General features: G+C 47.0%; 1 protein-coding gene across 1 annotated transcript in view; it reads right to left on the minus strand.

Annotated features, from left to right (window-relative positions):
- The window catches only part of ITGB5 (integrin, beta 5), a gene marked incomplete at both ends in the record, with an annotated part of 32,368 nt that extends 17,245 nt beyond the window's left edge, over nt 1–15,123 (minus strand). Inside the window, 3 exons of the mRNA XM_010009476.1 lie at nt 1,879–2,128; nt 7,155–7,359; nt 14,993–15,123. Coding sequence (XP_010007778.1) covers nt 1,879–2,128; nt 7,155–7,359; nt 14,993–15,123 — 586 coding nt within the window. The remainder of the gene's footprint in view (nt 1–1,878; nt 2,129–7,154; nt 7,360–14,992) is intronic.
- Nucleotides 15,124–15,368: the final 245 nt, after the last annotated feature.

Here is a 15,368-nt window from a genome sequence, read left to right on the forward strand (position 1 = left end):
AGCTGGGATGAGATGGAGGAAGCACAAGGGGTCTCAGCCAGACTTGCAGGACAGCCATTACTGTGAGGAAGAGGAGAGAGCCTGGACAGGGGGCAAAAAAACCCCACTGCAGCTCATGTTTACCTGCAGCTTTTCTTAGATCTGAGCAGGCCACTGTACGAAGTCTGCTTTGACACTAGACACGGCTGCAAACAAACCATACCTGACAACCCACCTCACTGTCACATCAGCAAGTCACCCGACAGCAGTGACAGCCTGCTCACAGAGCACGCAGGGGACGGCAATGCCGCTGAAGAACAATGGGGAGTCAGCATCCCTGGACTGGATGAAGAGGTGACAGATGGCAACTGAAAGGGGGCACCCACCAGATTAGCTGCATTGGGCAATCCTGTCTAAACGGTTTCTCAAGATCAGGTCAGGCCAATGTAACCCATAAACAGAAAAACAACCGACTGGGTAAAACCAAAACTCAGGAAAGGCCATGTCACTTCAAGTAAATCATACACCAGCAAAACGCAGTTTCCAAGATCTCCCCAGCTGGAGAGAAACCCAGCCCTCAGCCCCTGAGCAACATTAGCGGGTGATGGAGACTGAGGCTGACAGAGATGACTGAAAGGCTGGCAGAGATGACTAAGAGGATCCCCCTAAGGCCATGCCAAATTTATGGGGGAAAGGGCTATGAAGAGCATGATGTGCCACAGCAGGGTGGCAGAGTCATCTCCTTAGCTCAGTCAAGTCACTTTTGGCTATGCTTCATGGCCAAAGCATGAGTTTTCAGTGTTAAAAATCCATTTGACTTTCCTTTCTCGACAGAACTGGTGAAAAGACAATACATAATTTTGTCTGGTCATGTGCAATGAGATGCCAAATGCTTGGTCAATGCCAAGCTAGCCCAGAAACTCATAGTTGAAGCAAGCTCTCTTTATCTGCCCCTCATATGGAAAACTTAAAGGATGCATGCTCACAGAGCTTGGCACTGTAATAATGTGACAAGGTAAGTATCCATGAAATGGCTCAAATAACAATGCTAACCTTACTGTCCTTACACGACTAGAAGGCATCCCAGTGGTCAGTGAAGCGTAGATAGGGACCACGAAGGTAAATGTCAACAGTGACATTCTGCCAGGAGGGCACTTGCTGCTGTATCTGTCCTTTCATGCCAACTTCTTAACCCATCTGAGCCTGGACACCCTCCACTATGCCTAGTTTCACTCTAGCATAATCCCCAATTCAATGGGCTTGATCCCAATGCTGGTGGTTAAAAGGCAAGGCTCTGATATCATGCAAAGCAAACCACAACATTTGCGTCTTTTGCAACTGCCATTCTGCTTTCCTTCCACAGCAGTAAAGATGAAAAAACTGCCTGACATCTTCAAAGTGCTTTACAAGAACTCATTTATCAGTACTACAGTCACAAATCTCAGTTCCCCCAAACACTTCTGTTGGGAAAAACATACATTGCCTTGGTCTGCTTATCTGTAAAATGGAGACAAAGAGCTTAATTGATTTACTCAAGGCCAAACTATGACTCAGAGCTACAATCAGAAATCAAGATTTTCTGGCTTTTCCTTCTTAAAGCCCGTAAAAAAGCCTGCTATGTCTGCATCCCCTTCAGGTACTTAAAAATAGCTTCAGGCTTTTGATACAAGAGTTTCCCATCTCTACATGCACAGACCTCCCAACAGCTGCTGCAAAACTGAAAGTTGTCCCATTTTGAATCACTCTGGAGCATCACAATGACAGCCATGGCTAATCAGCATTCCCAAAAGCTGGGGCTCAAGCGTGGCTCATTATTTAAAGCAAGAACAGGAAGAGAAGACTGCAGCCAGGCTCTGTGCAAACACAGGACTTGTCCCCTCAGGTACTCCTACCACTTACCCAATGCAGGGATTGTTCTGGTATCTTGGTGCTGTGTAGGAGAAGGGAGAAATGTTTTTGTCCACGAAAGAGCCAAACCCCAGCCGAAAATTGCTGGTGAGCTTTCGCATCTCTTCAGCCAGCTTCGTCCCCAGATTGCGAATATTATCTAGGTCGTCGTTCATTGACAGGGAGAGATCCATCAGGTAGTACAGATCCACAGGATAGTCCTCAACTTGCCGAACCTGAACACGGAAGGAGGTCTTGTCACCTGAATACACACAAGAGTTGAGAGCAGTGAAAAGGAAACTCCTAGCACACACAAAAACCAGACCACATGCTTTCTCCCCCTCCCCCTGGTAAAGTAGGTAGATAACTTGCAAAAAAGAAGCTGAGGGGAATAAGCTTTTCCAAACCCATCCTTCAGGAGACTAACAGGAAAACTTTGGGTCCTTGTAAGCTATGTAGTATGCTGGTTCGCAAGAGAAAGACACATCTATGGAGCGCATGTCTCTATTTTACTTTGGAGATGTGGGAAAGGGCCTTTCCATCTCAGTTGAGAGAATGCCTAAGGTGGGGGACACATGAAAAATGCTGCTGCCCCTGACTGTGTACAGGTCAGGGGAGTTTTCCTATAAAACTGGAAAGAAAAGCAAGCAGAGTGAACCTCAAAAGGATGTTTCATGTACTAGTGAAAGAGGGAGCCTGCACATGCTTACTTGGCAATGTCCTCAAAGCAAACCAGGATCAGTCCAAGCAGTCCTGCACAAAAGAGAGAAGGAGGTGGAGCAGGAGAAGGAAAAGGTTCAGGAGAAAACAGCCAGCATGAGATGAATGCAAGATGTCATCTGAGCAGGGAAGTCAAGTCGAAGCAGATGCAGAAGAAACAGGTTTGAAAAGGACCTCTCCCCAAAAAAAATCCAGAGCTGTGCCACCATGATTCCAGAGAAAGCAGGGCAAAAGGGAAGTGAACTGGAAAAAGAAAGCTGTTAGGGTCACCTGGTGAAGCACTGAGGCAGACATGAAGTTCCTGAAGTAATGAACACAAGGGAAGGAGCAGACAGGGCTGAGTCACAGGCTGTACAAACATGGAGAAGAGCAGAAGAAAGCCTTTCCCCTGGCCTTCCCCTTTGCCAAACTGCTTTCACCAGAGACCCAGAAGAGATGCTGCGAGGGGAGGCCCCCGGTGGCATTGCCCGCTTCTCAAAAAAGGTGAAGCAGCTTCAAAGTGAACTCAGCTTCCCACCAGATGGGCCTCAGTGGAGCTACAGAGGAAGTGGCAAAAGTTTACCTTATGCTTTGCTGAGAGAGAGGTCTTAATGGAAACTCCAGAGATAGCACCCTCAACCCCCAGGCTGGTTTGGAGACCCCATGAGCCAAAGTGCCACCTCAACCCCTTTTCCAGCTCAGTGGGGCCTCAGACCCAGGGACTCGGATCCTCTCAAAACCAATCTCCCACTCCTGCCTATCTCTCCCACCTCTTCATGGCCAAGGCTGAACTTCAGGCACTGGCAGGTTCTGTAAAACACTTGTGACTTCCCCTCTTCTTCCCCAGAAATGAAACGCACATATTTTAGTATAGGGAAAACATTTCCCTAACCGTTTTATTGTTCTCCTCATTGTGTGCAGCAGCACAGCTGCTTCCACTTACTTCCAGCCCAACGACATGCAGCAGCAGCATCCGAAAACTGCCGTGCTGGCAAGACACAGCGTGACGGGCTTTGCAGTCCTGCAGGCAGAAGCCCTGGCGCCTGGGGTTATGGTGTGCTGAGCTGCACGCAGGGCCAGTGCATGCCCAGCAACATCCGCCTGCTCAGCGAAGGAGCTGGGGTCCCTGCACCCTGGGGCACGTGTCGGAGCCTGCCTCTTTTGCGAACAGAGCTGTGAAAGATTTAGGTCAGGGTCTGCTCTTTGCTCCTCCAGTTCTCCGCGCATCTGAACCAGCTCGGTGTTGGGGTACCAGAGGAGTCAGCTACGGCACCTAAACCAAGACCTTCCCTCTAATGATTTCCTGACATATTAAGATCAAGGGTACTTCCAAGTCAGGTCTTCTTTTCTTACAGGTAATTGCTCCCCCACTGCAGCCTGCTCCAATACCACCTGGCAAAGAGAGGCATCATGTACAAACATGCACACATAGGTATTGCCTAGATATCGGCCATAGGAAGCAGGAAACTCTTGCTATCAATATTCCTCCTTATTCTCCCCAGATTTCTTTTCCGACAGGAGCAGGACTTTCCTGGCACAGCACTGAGGTGCAACTAAGCACTAGCCCTACAGTAAGCAAAGTTATCGAGGAGGATCAATCAAATCAGGTGGGCCTGATGCTGTACCTGGCAGGCATTTTGTGGGGGAGCAAAGGAGAACATAATCTATAAAGTGCAAAACCTGCTAGCACTGACTGCAGGGTAACAAACAGTGATGGCAGTGACTTCAATTTAGTGCTGCAAAGAATGTGTTTAACTCTGGGAAAATTAATTATTATTTCCTATGCCACTTTTTTTCATTCCTACATATTTTTCCCACTGGAATACCCAACCCTTTCAGAAAAAGATGTGTCCTTCTGCACTTCCCAACATTTCCGTTTTCAAAACACTGCTCTTCAGGAGTAGGTCCTGAGAAGGGAATTCCTGTGGCAGAAAGGGTACTTGGGAAGCTCTGATCAGACTTCTCAAGAGTTACGTATTTATTAGTCCCTGAGAAGCACCAAAACTAAAAGATCCTGGGCCTGGTTCTTCTTTCATTCCTAACTGCACAAACCAATTAACTCACAGAAAATATCTCTAATGTATGTAGATGGAAGTGCAAAAGAATTTATTATTCTGTGTGCACAGTATTACTCTCGCACTTCTAGGATAATCCAGCCTTCTCCTTCCCCACATACTGTTACCACTCTCCTCTCCTTAGGGCTTTTGCTTTAAGGTTTTAATGTCAAAACTTAATTCAGAAATATTTTTTGGATACTGTCACACAGAGGAAATGTAGAAACTGGAAAAACTGCTTTTGGCCAATTTAAGAGCACAAACTCGACAATCATGCTTACCCAAGAAAAGCTCCCTTTTCTGCTTGGTGAGGCTTACAGCTTGATGGGCAACAAAACTTGCATCTGTTCCATTTTTTAGTTCCTTTTACATTACTCGTATTTTTCATTTAACCAGGACACAGTGCTTTATAGCTGGACCCAAGATTAAAAAGCAGTATCATAAAACCTAAATGCTCAATCTGAAAGCTACCCTTGTCAGGACATCAATTTAAGACTTTTGGGCACAGAGATTTGGGGATGTGAATTCTGCCACAGGACAATTAGATCAAACTGCCTGGGTGGGAACGCAAACAATTGACAATTCGTTCCCTTCTGCTTCTGCTTAGCAGTCTAAGAATAAAAGATCAGCGTTGCCACAGACTGCCGTGTCAATTCATCTTTGAAATAGTACACCCTTCATGCTCAAAATTAAATCAACATTGTCTCGTTTTTGTCTTGGGTTCACAGGGTGAAACCCATTCTCAGGCTCAAGGATTAATGGATAATTTAAACTGGGGATGGTAATACAAGGGTTTAGGAAGTCATCTACCCTAAGATGGAGCGCTGCCCAACATCAAAAAGACAGCAAAAATGGGAGATACTATTACAAACATCTAGGTATGTCACTCTGCAATGACTCTGATGCTCTGCAAGAGGAGCACAAGGAACAGAGCTTGCCAGCTCAGCATGGGAATCACTGCCGACACCCTTGGGGCAACTCCTGCAGCTCAGGCTGGACCTAGGGTTAGAACTAGATGATCTTAAGGTCCTTTCCAACCCAAACTATTCTATGATTCTATGATTAACTAATCATTGACCTGGAGGGCTTGTCTGCTGTCCAAGGAGAACCAAAGATGGACACAAGCGTGGTCCGCTGCAAGGGCTGGCAGGACCAGCACACCAGCCCTGTGCAGCCCAAAGCATCCAACAGCACAGCCCCCAGGAAGCTGCAGGGACATGGATCCCCACACCCTGCTAGAGACTGGAGCGGTGAGCATCTGTGCCTCTGGCTGGGCAAAACTGTCCAGGATTGGGAAAGGAGAATTTGCTAAGCACCAGGCACCATGCATGAAGGAGGATCTGCAGGAGGCGAGATGTGAAAGCTGAGCCAGCCTTTTTTGCCAGGAATTACCTCAAGAAACAGGAGTAATAACAACTCCCTTCATGGGAGCAAACCTGTTTCATCAGCAGCATTCAGTTACAGAAGCATGCATCTAGCCATACATCCAGTGGTGACTACCACCAGGTATCTGTTTTTAAGGCTTTGAAGCAAAATTTCTTTACATGTGAGGATCTGACTGATGACAGCAATCATATTGCTGAACAAGCATGTGTTAGAGACATGATGACTATCCAACCCATAGTATTAAACCAAAAAATCCAGCAGCAACTGGTAAGCTCCGTGAGAGCACTGACAGCATGAGCACCAGCTCAAACTCCTGTTTTTCTTGGGCAAAAATCATATTTCATTTTTCTGTATGCTCATGAGAGCCATCACAAAACTGTAAGCCTTAGAAACCCACACCAATTGCTTATAATGAATTGAGCTTTTATATTTGCTTAACTTTGCAATAAAGAGCTCTTTTTTCCCCCCTTCAGAAATATCAACTGCCAGAATTTCCCAAGAATTCTGAACCCACATTAAAGCCTCCCCCCACCATGCACAAACTTTTGATAACAAGCATGCCCACATGGCTCAGTCCAGCCATTCCCTTCTAATTTTTAATTAAAAGGAAGAGATTGAAGAAAAATGATGGCTCAGGGGAATGAAACAGGGATCTGGCTACAGTCCAAGGCTTGAGTCACAAGTTCAAATCTCCATCTTTCTGCCTTGATCCCATGGCTTTTTTGCATACCGACAGAAAACAGATACATGTTTTTGTTTCCAAATTATAGAAGGAGCTGTCTCAGTTTGGAGTCAAACACTCAGCTTGGTGGAGGATACACAGTTATTTTAACTCCTTCCATCCAGTGACTACATTTTTAAGCTGAGCAGGTTCCTGTTAAACACATGCAAGGGTTAAGACTATATATTGGTAACAGTGGGCTTTGATTGACTTTGTGTGACAGCAGTGTCCTCTCATGAAAGACACACATCTCAGCACCAAACCTGTTTGTGATGCACCACCAAAGTTCATGGGCTGTGGAAGGCACCAGCTGCCTCCTGCTTTAGTGGGTACAAGGATGTGAGCTGTAAGACGCTTTTGGCATGTCCTGGCTGCCCTTTCTCACCCATACACCCCCCAGCATATGCTCAAAGCCACTGGGGACTCACCAGGACGAAGATTCAAGGCAACCTTCTGAGGTGTGATCTGCGTGACATCCAGGTGAGTTTGGCCCGAGCCCTTGCTGCTCAGAGGAACGTTCTTCACCACGCTTATGCTGCTGCTGGGGTTTTCGATGGCTCCGGCACAACCGTTTGCAATCAGGTTCTGCAGGAAGTCACACCGTGATGTGATGGACTTTGTGCTGCCAAATTCCTGGGGATGAAGAACGGTCAAAAGGAAAAGGGAGGGAGAAATATCAATCTCACAGTAGGAGCATTGTTTTGACATGCTGGTATCTGTAGCAAATAGGAGATGACAAGGAAAAGCTGCTGTCATTTCTGGAGGTTGTACTCAAAAGCAACCTGCACTGAGCCTTTCAAAGGGATCTACCAAAAAAGAAATCCTGCAAGGATTTGAAAATGAATTTGCTCAAAAAACACTGCAGCAGAAAAATAAGCCTGAGTTTATCACTCCAGCCACAGTCCCCAGCCCTGACTTGGCCCATGTGAAAGCAATGCAAAATGTTTGCTTTGCTGCCTGGGCAGCCAATTGCCATCTCTTCAAGGGTAAAACTGAGAAGCTATTATCTTTTTTGCATGCATCGACTCACAGGAGCTTTGCAAAAAAGAGAAGAGAGGACAAAGAGGTGGTACCGAGGGAAGCCTGACAAACCCACCAATCCAGAGAGCCGAGCCAAGATGTGAAGCTGGAGACTGAGATTGGGTGGCTCCAGGGACCTGTGCCCTCTTCCCTGGGTGAGACCCCACACAAGCGCCGCGTGTCTCCCCTCCCTCACACCTCTGCACTGCACCATCACATGGGGAAAAAAAGTGACAGCAAGCGGTCCCTGAGGTGGAGCACAGCTAGAGCGGTTTGATGTGGGCAGGCTGTCCTGGGCAGCTTTGCCAGACAATAAGGGAGGTGGGAAAGCTTTCACAGGAGGTGGTCAGAAGGCAGCCCATGCCTACTGCAGGCAGTGAGGTGTAGGCAGCGAGGCACAGGCAGTGCCCCAGCTCCCAGAGGACAGGCTGCCATGGCAGGGAGTGTCCCAGTGCCTGTCCCCAGAGCTCCAGCCCTCCCTGCAAGCCCCATGCATGGTACACAATGCAGCCTTGTGCGGGACGGCGCTCGGGAACAGCCGGCTGCACAATGCAGCCTTTCTGCAAGGAGACCATTTGCTAGAATGCCTTTTTAAACTTTTTTTCCCCAAAAGCGCCAAAGGGAGGAAGTCACATGCCCCAAACTTAATGCATTTTCAACAGTCTATTCCTACTTATTTCTGCACTACAATAATAGAGACAACCATCTTCTGCTCCAGGGCTGATGGACTAAAATGACATGAAATAATTCAGAGAAGATGCTCACAGCCAGGCTAGCCCCTCCTTCAGCTGTGCAGCCAAAATCCAGTGCAGGTCTGAATAAACCCCACATTTTGCTGAAGCTCTGGCATGGCAGAAGACAGGGGAGACACTGAGGAAGACGAGGTCATCTGACAGATCTTGCTTTCACACCCCACGAGGTGCCCTTGGGGAACGCGAGAAGAGCCTCAGATGCAGGGTCCCGGCACACAGGCAGAAGTTCTCTGCTGCATTTTCTCACTATGAGGTCCCAACGCTATTTGAAAAATGCGAGATTTGCATTCCAGCATCCAGCGGCAGGATCCAGCCAAGGAGATGGCACGGCAGAGGGATACGAACAGGAATTTCTTGGAACACATCGTGTAAACAGATGAACTTCCAGAAAGGAGGGCTGGGGCTATTTAAATCACCGCCAGCATGATGAAATAAAAATCAGAATCCTACAAAACCAAAACCAGCACCCAGCCTTGCAGAACAGCACGTTTAAAGGCAGCCTTGGAGAAAAGCGTATCTTGGATGTGGTTTGATCTAAAGTCAGTGAAAAGCTGGTGGGGTCCAGGCACTTTCCTGGGCTGGTCCCCCCAGCAGCAGGGCACCTGCGAGGAGATGCTCTCCTGCGCTCCCAGTACCTGGACCATGGCTCCAAATGAGCACCTCTGCCAGTCTATTTCTGCTGCCATCTGTTAGAAAGGACACGCTGGTACTGCAAAAAATCCAGACAAACAGCACCAGGCATGCCGCTGGGAACCTTTAGTTATTTCCCAGGAATTAACACTGGAGAGAAACATTCAAATAGGACAGTATTTAGGGCTACAGCTGCAGCCTTTATCAGGTATTTTCAATCCTCCAATGTCTGCTCCAAAGTCTCTTGATGTGAACGGAAAGACTCGCCTTCAAATGACTTTGAATTAGAGTTTAATTTTCCGGCTGGGGTAGCAGAACCAGAGCCAGGAGGGGCAGGCAGCCCAGGGAGAAGAGAATGGTGGCTTCCTCCCCCAGCTGCTACTCTTCAGCAGTCAAGCTTGTAATGCCATAAGAGACAGCTCTGGGTATGGTACTGTTTACACTGATGTTTGTCATCCCAGCAAGGGGTGTACACAAGAGCAGTATCTGCATGCTGAGAAGACAGTGGTGGCACGCAGGGCAAGGAGCACACCTGTGTGGGACCTGCCGGGGGCTTTTTGGGGGCAGAGTGCCTGTCCATTTGCAAGGCGTCAAGAAACCTTTAGGTTTTCTACAGCCTCTGTAACATAAGTTCTCCAAAGGAAGTCCAGGGGGTCAGAGGAAAGCCCCTACACAACTCCTCCTGACCAGAGCTGCACAAAGATCAGGTCAGCAGCACATCTGGATGCCTCCAGTCCCTAGGTCCCCCTTGCTTGACCCAGCTATTTTCTCTTAACTTCCTTCCAAAATGGGCCCAGAGGACTTGCCTCAGGGCAGCAACTGCTAGGCTGCAGCTCCAATCAAATCCAGGTCTTTGCTTGTTTGCTAAAATGGAAAAAATACCCCTTTCAGGGATGAAAACACCCCAGAGGAAGGGGTGCAGGACTAACCCACACTACTTCTGTTTCTAATCCAGGAAGAGTGACACCAAGCAGGGGAATGACAGTGGCCTTGGGAAAGCTCCAGCAATCACCGCAGCACCCTGCAAACACCCCTCACATGCACCCATAGGTCAAAATCCAAAGCCCAAACTGTGGGTAGCAAGGACAATCCAACTCAAGCATAAAGTTTTCTGCAGTAAGGAAAATCGAGGCTCCTGGAGCTTGAATCAAAGGAAAAAAGCATGAACAGATTTGAGTGGTGAAGAGTATCATGCAGGTCCAAATAATTCACAAGCAACCATGCCGAAAGGCAGCCCCACACCAGCTCAGACATGGCACACTGGTTCAAACCCCAAATCCCCCTGAGCAGAGGACATCTCACAGTTAGCTAAGCAATTCCATGTGCCCAAATACCCACCGACCATCTGCATGCCAGCTTCAGTGAGATATGCAGCAGGTACCCCACAGCAAGCAGGAACCATCCTGAGCACTGCCTCGTGCCCCAGAAAAGCGCTGGTTCAGGAAGATCCCTAACCTAGTCCTTGTTAGTAACGTTGGTTGCTCACAGCCCAGTGGGCAATTTGCAGTCCAGTCTCTGCGCTAACAAGCTCACAAAAGCAAATGCACACAAGCAGACAGAGTGAATGGAGACAACAGTGTGACAATTACATGCTCATCAGTTTGACAGTTTTAAGACAAATTGCTTGGTTCATGCTATAAAAACGGAGAATAGCACCGACTGTACCTAACTGACTATATCTAACACCTGATTAGACATATCCCTACCATGTTTTGCTTTAATCAGTCCAGTTCTGCATTAATTCAGTCTGAAATGCACTTGCTTTCTCCATTTAAAAAAATTGACATGTTCCCTCTAGGAACATTCTTGATTTTCCTTCTGTATTCTCCAGGCATACGTTCCTGAGATGGGGTACAAGCAACCTGCTGAAAAACAGAGAATGCCTTTGGGGAAATTTCAGTTCAATTAATCGAAAAGGGAAATTCGGTTTAGTTAATGTGCATCTCTATTTCACATGTACACACATAAATGCATCCACATAGGTAATGCACGGATGGACACACAGCATACACACGCTTAAAAGCACAAGGAGCCTCTGCACGTTGGTATGCTGCTCCCCAAAGCAGCAAACAGAAGGTAACAGGAATGTGATGACATCATTTCCCCCCCGTACTGGTACTCCCAAATGCTCTTCGGAGAGCATTCCCTCTGCAACCACCCCAGGTGAGTTTATCATGAGCAAAACCCCCATGTGCTTATCACAGCCCACCTGGCAGCTCAGAGGACAGCACTGAAGCCACATCCAGAGCCCTCTGCTCTCCCCAGCAAGCACAGTAAGCCCTGATAAGCTTGGGCAACCTTACACCACTGCGAAAAAACAACAAGCATCCTACTCTCCCACCACTAAAACCAGGCTGCCCAGAGCAACCCCACAGGCTAGCGTGCATTTTCCAGCCAGAGTCTTTCACCAGCAGCGCACCAGCAATTTCTAGTCATTTCCAGCTTCTTCTGGAGCTTGAAGGAAAAGCTGAGGAATCTTCTCAGATTCCAGCACAGATGGAAAGGCTGCAGCAGTCTCCATTGCCCAAGAGTTGTGTATTTCCCCCAGACAGCCCTGTGCTTAAGGCAGGCTCAGGCGATGTTAAGGCCACACATTCATACCTCCTAAGTACCATTTAAACAGATCACCTCATTTAAGTACTGCCTTTCAAGGTATTCTTCCATAAGCCAACAGAATCCATGTCTGCTTCCAAATTTCCAACAGCCCAAAGACTTGTGGTTAGCTCAGCAGCCCCTGGGAGCTCCAGGGCTGCCACATACCAGAAGCTGCTATCATCAACTCATCCATCATCATCCTCTCAGATGGGAGCAGAGATGCCGAACACAACCAGAAATGAACAGAAGCCGACTCAAGCCAAGAGGATGTGATGCACCCTATAGTAACAGGTTAGGAGGTATTAGCCGTAATTTATAGCATCTTTACGATTCTGCTGTAAGCATCTATCTATACACATGCTCGTACTCACAATTCAAGGCAATGTAAATACAAGTAACCTTATCCCACTTGGAAAACTACTGGGATAGGGCTCCTTGTATCCACAGAATTGCCTTCATGCCCTCGTAACCCCTAGCTGCAGTCCATGAGCGCTTGAGACTTTCTACCCCTTTATGTTCACATGCAGCCTGGATCTGGGAGTGCAAAGGGTGATGGAAAAGGATGCAATACTGCAGGAGGCTGCATGAAGCATGACCTTCTCTGGGAAATAGCACAGCTTTCCTGCTCAAACTGCTCCTCTCCCACAGCTGAGCAGTCCCTCACAGCATTGGCATTGCTGGGCACCCAGGGAGACAAAGAATAAACGGGTATGATGGCATGGCAAAGTGATGTTACTCCCCAAAGGGTGGAATATTATATACGAGAAAGTATATATGCACACGAAGATATATGTAAGTATGTTTTGTTTATATATATTATAAACATATTTACACTTCCTGTGCATGTAATATATATACACATATTATATATAAAATTACATTGTGTATGCTTAGACTTCTACTATATATACTTCTTGACAAAAATATTAATTGTTGCTTACAAAGATGACAACAGCTGGCCCAATTTGCTCCCAAACCCTTTAAGTAAATGTAAAGGGAGCAGACTAATCAGCCGATCACGTTTCTAAACCAACGTAACTAGCATCTGTGGAAATCTCTCCAGTGTCTTAGCTCTGATATTTAAACAGCAGCAGAACTATAGAATTTGACTGGGATAAATGCTTCCAGGCAACATATATAGCAAATGACAGCAAATGGAAATAGCTAAGGAAAACAGACTAAAGGCAATTTAATAAGCATACCTGACTGAGCTGCAGCAGAGAGAAGGGAAATAATGTTGTGAAACTAAGAGTTTATACTATCACTTTAAAACTTCTGAAGTGGAAAACCTCTAGATATCTTTCGCAATCCCATTACCTCACCTGATGATCTCAGTTAAAGACAAATAATTGGTTTCAAACAATATATTCTAACAAAAAAAAAACAAACAAACCAGGATTAGAGTAAGAGTTTGCTAAATTTTAGCATGCAGCATGTAATGGGTACAGCAGCTTCTAAACACATAGCTCTTGGCACAAAACACCTTGAGATGTATTTTTAAATAGCTATTGCAGGCTAAAGGTCAGGAAGTATTACAGCACTCCCCTGTAAACACCCATCTTCCTTCTTGGCCCCTCTGTTTCATTTAGAAATTTTTTTTTTTTTGATAATTTTGGTTTGCAAGATAAGAGTCAGGCTGCCAGTCCCATGAGCTGCCACACAATTAGTGGTCACAGTGACCACCAGATAAACATTTCCACTGGCAGCATTTTGCTAAAGGTTGTCTTTTGATGCCAAGAAGAAAAAAAAACCCAATAAAATAAACAAAAAGGCGAGCTATTGGGTACCCATAGCTTATTAGCCAGCGTTCCTGGATCTAATCTCACCACCACAGATGAGCTGGCTGGAAGAGGAGCTCTTACAGCTGTTTACAAGATGTCTCAAAAGCGGGATCTATTGCTTTACCCTTTCCCTTCTGCACACCATTCACCCTGCTGTGAAAACAAAATCCCCATGAAAGCCATTACACTGTCAGGTAGCATGGTGTTAGCAGCATTAGGAGGTTTTCCTTGGAGAGCTGCAGCTGTGCTTACAAGTTAAGTGAAAATCCAGTAAAACAGACCTGAAGGATCAGAGGCTGGGGTACCTCCTGAAACGCAGCCAAACAATGGGGCTTGGGAGCACCTCTGGCCTCATGCCCATATCCATCCTCATCCTCCACCCCAAGCAGAGCTGGCACGAGGAAGGATGGGAACAGCAGAGGGGCACACAGGCAGCACCTACATCCTCAGCTCAGCACCACCAGCTATAGCTGGAAGGTTCAGTGCGTGCTCAACCCCACAGCTTGCCTCCCCCAAAACAGCACTGGGATAGCCACGCTAGAGGAAAAAGGGTCAGGAGGAAATAGGAGAGCACCACCCCAGCCATGCTTGTCCCTCTAGAGGTTCAAGATCATTCACTGCTCTGGAGTTTCTCACAGCCCAAAGCTGGCTCCTGGCACAGCAGCTGTGCCTGCAAGTAGGTAGGGTCTTTCCCTTCCTCTGCAAGCACCCTCAAATTTGTCTCTTAAACAGTTAAGACAGACACAGGCACTAAGCAGACAACAGCTATCTATGCATCAGACATTATCGGGTCTTTAATACGCCTTGTTCTCTAGAAATCCTAACTCTACATGGTAAGATGTATATTTGGTAAGATGTATACCTAAACTCATAAACAGTCCTTAGGGAGCAGGGAAAGATACTTGCAGTTTCTCACAAACCAAGGAAGCCAAATTAAATTACAGGTGAGCAGCTTCAGCAGCAAACATAAGGATGCATTTCCACTCTGAAGCACGTATAACTCATCGCTGCACCATGGCACAGATGCCAGAACCATGGTCGGCTCCCAGAATGACACAATAGATTCAGAAAGGAGAATTACCTTTGTTACAGAGAACCTGTGCTGTGCCAGGCCACGGAGCAAGGGACACCTATCAGGACACCAGCTGGGGGCTTGGGGCTTTTTAGGGAGAGAGCTTTCAAGCAAGGGTCCCTGCAACACAGAGCTCATGCTAGGACCCAGCACCCACCGAAAACAAGAAGGTAATTGAAGGGACAGCAGGACCCGAGGAACAGTGCTGCTCTGTTGAGGATGCGCAGGGGCCAGCAGGGTCAGAGACTTAATTCCTATGGTGTCAAAGAGCTGAGGAGTCACATGCACTCAAAATATGCTCAGCATGGAGCACCCACTGCCCTCACCCACCCCTTCTGGCATGGAACAGTCAGGGGGAATAGCCCCCTTCCCATGTTACAGATAGTATGCAAGACAAGCAAGGTCTGCCCACTTACCTCCTTGGAGCACCAGGCACACTTGGGATGGATGAGAAGACACTCTTCACAGGATGTGGCGCTTCCGCTGGTGCACAGATTGAGACCTTCAGCGAGAGAGAACAACAGACAACAGAGTGGGCTGAACTGAACTGCAAAACAACGTTCAGGGTGGTTCTGAGATGCAGTTAATGCTAAATATACAGTAAGTTCAAACAAGAGCAAAGAATATCCCAGGAGTTTAAAAGGCAGGAGAAGGCATAAATCTCTCTTCACCTGTAAGGAGGTCTTGTTTTCTTTTCCTTTCCTAAGAAAAATGAAAAAGACAGAAACTTGTATTGGGGGGCTGAGAACCTCTGAAATATTACTCTGGTATTTTTTCTTCCTTCTTTTTTCA

The sequence above is a fragment of the Nestor notabilis genome, unplaced genomic scaffold, assembly GCF_000696875.1.
Source record: "Nestor notabilis isolate BGI_N333 unplaced genomic scaffold, ASM69687v1 scaffold11762, whole genome shotgun sequence".
NCBI lineage: Eukaryota > Metazoa > Chordata > Aves > Psittaciformes > Psittacidae > Nestor > Nestor notabilis.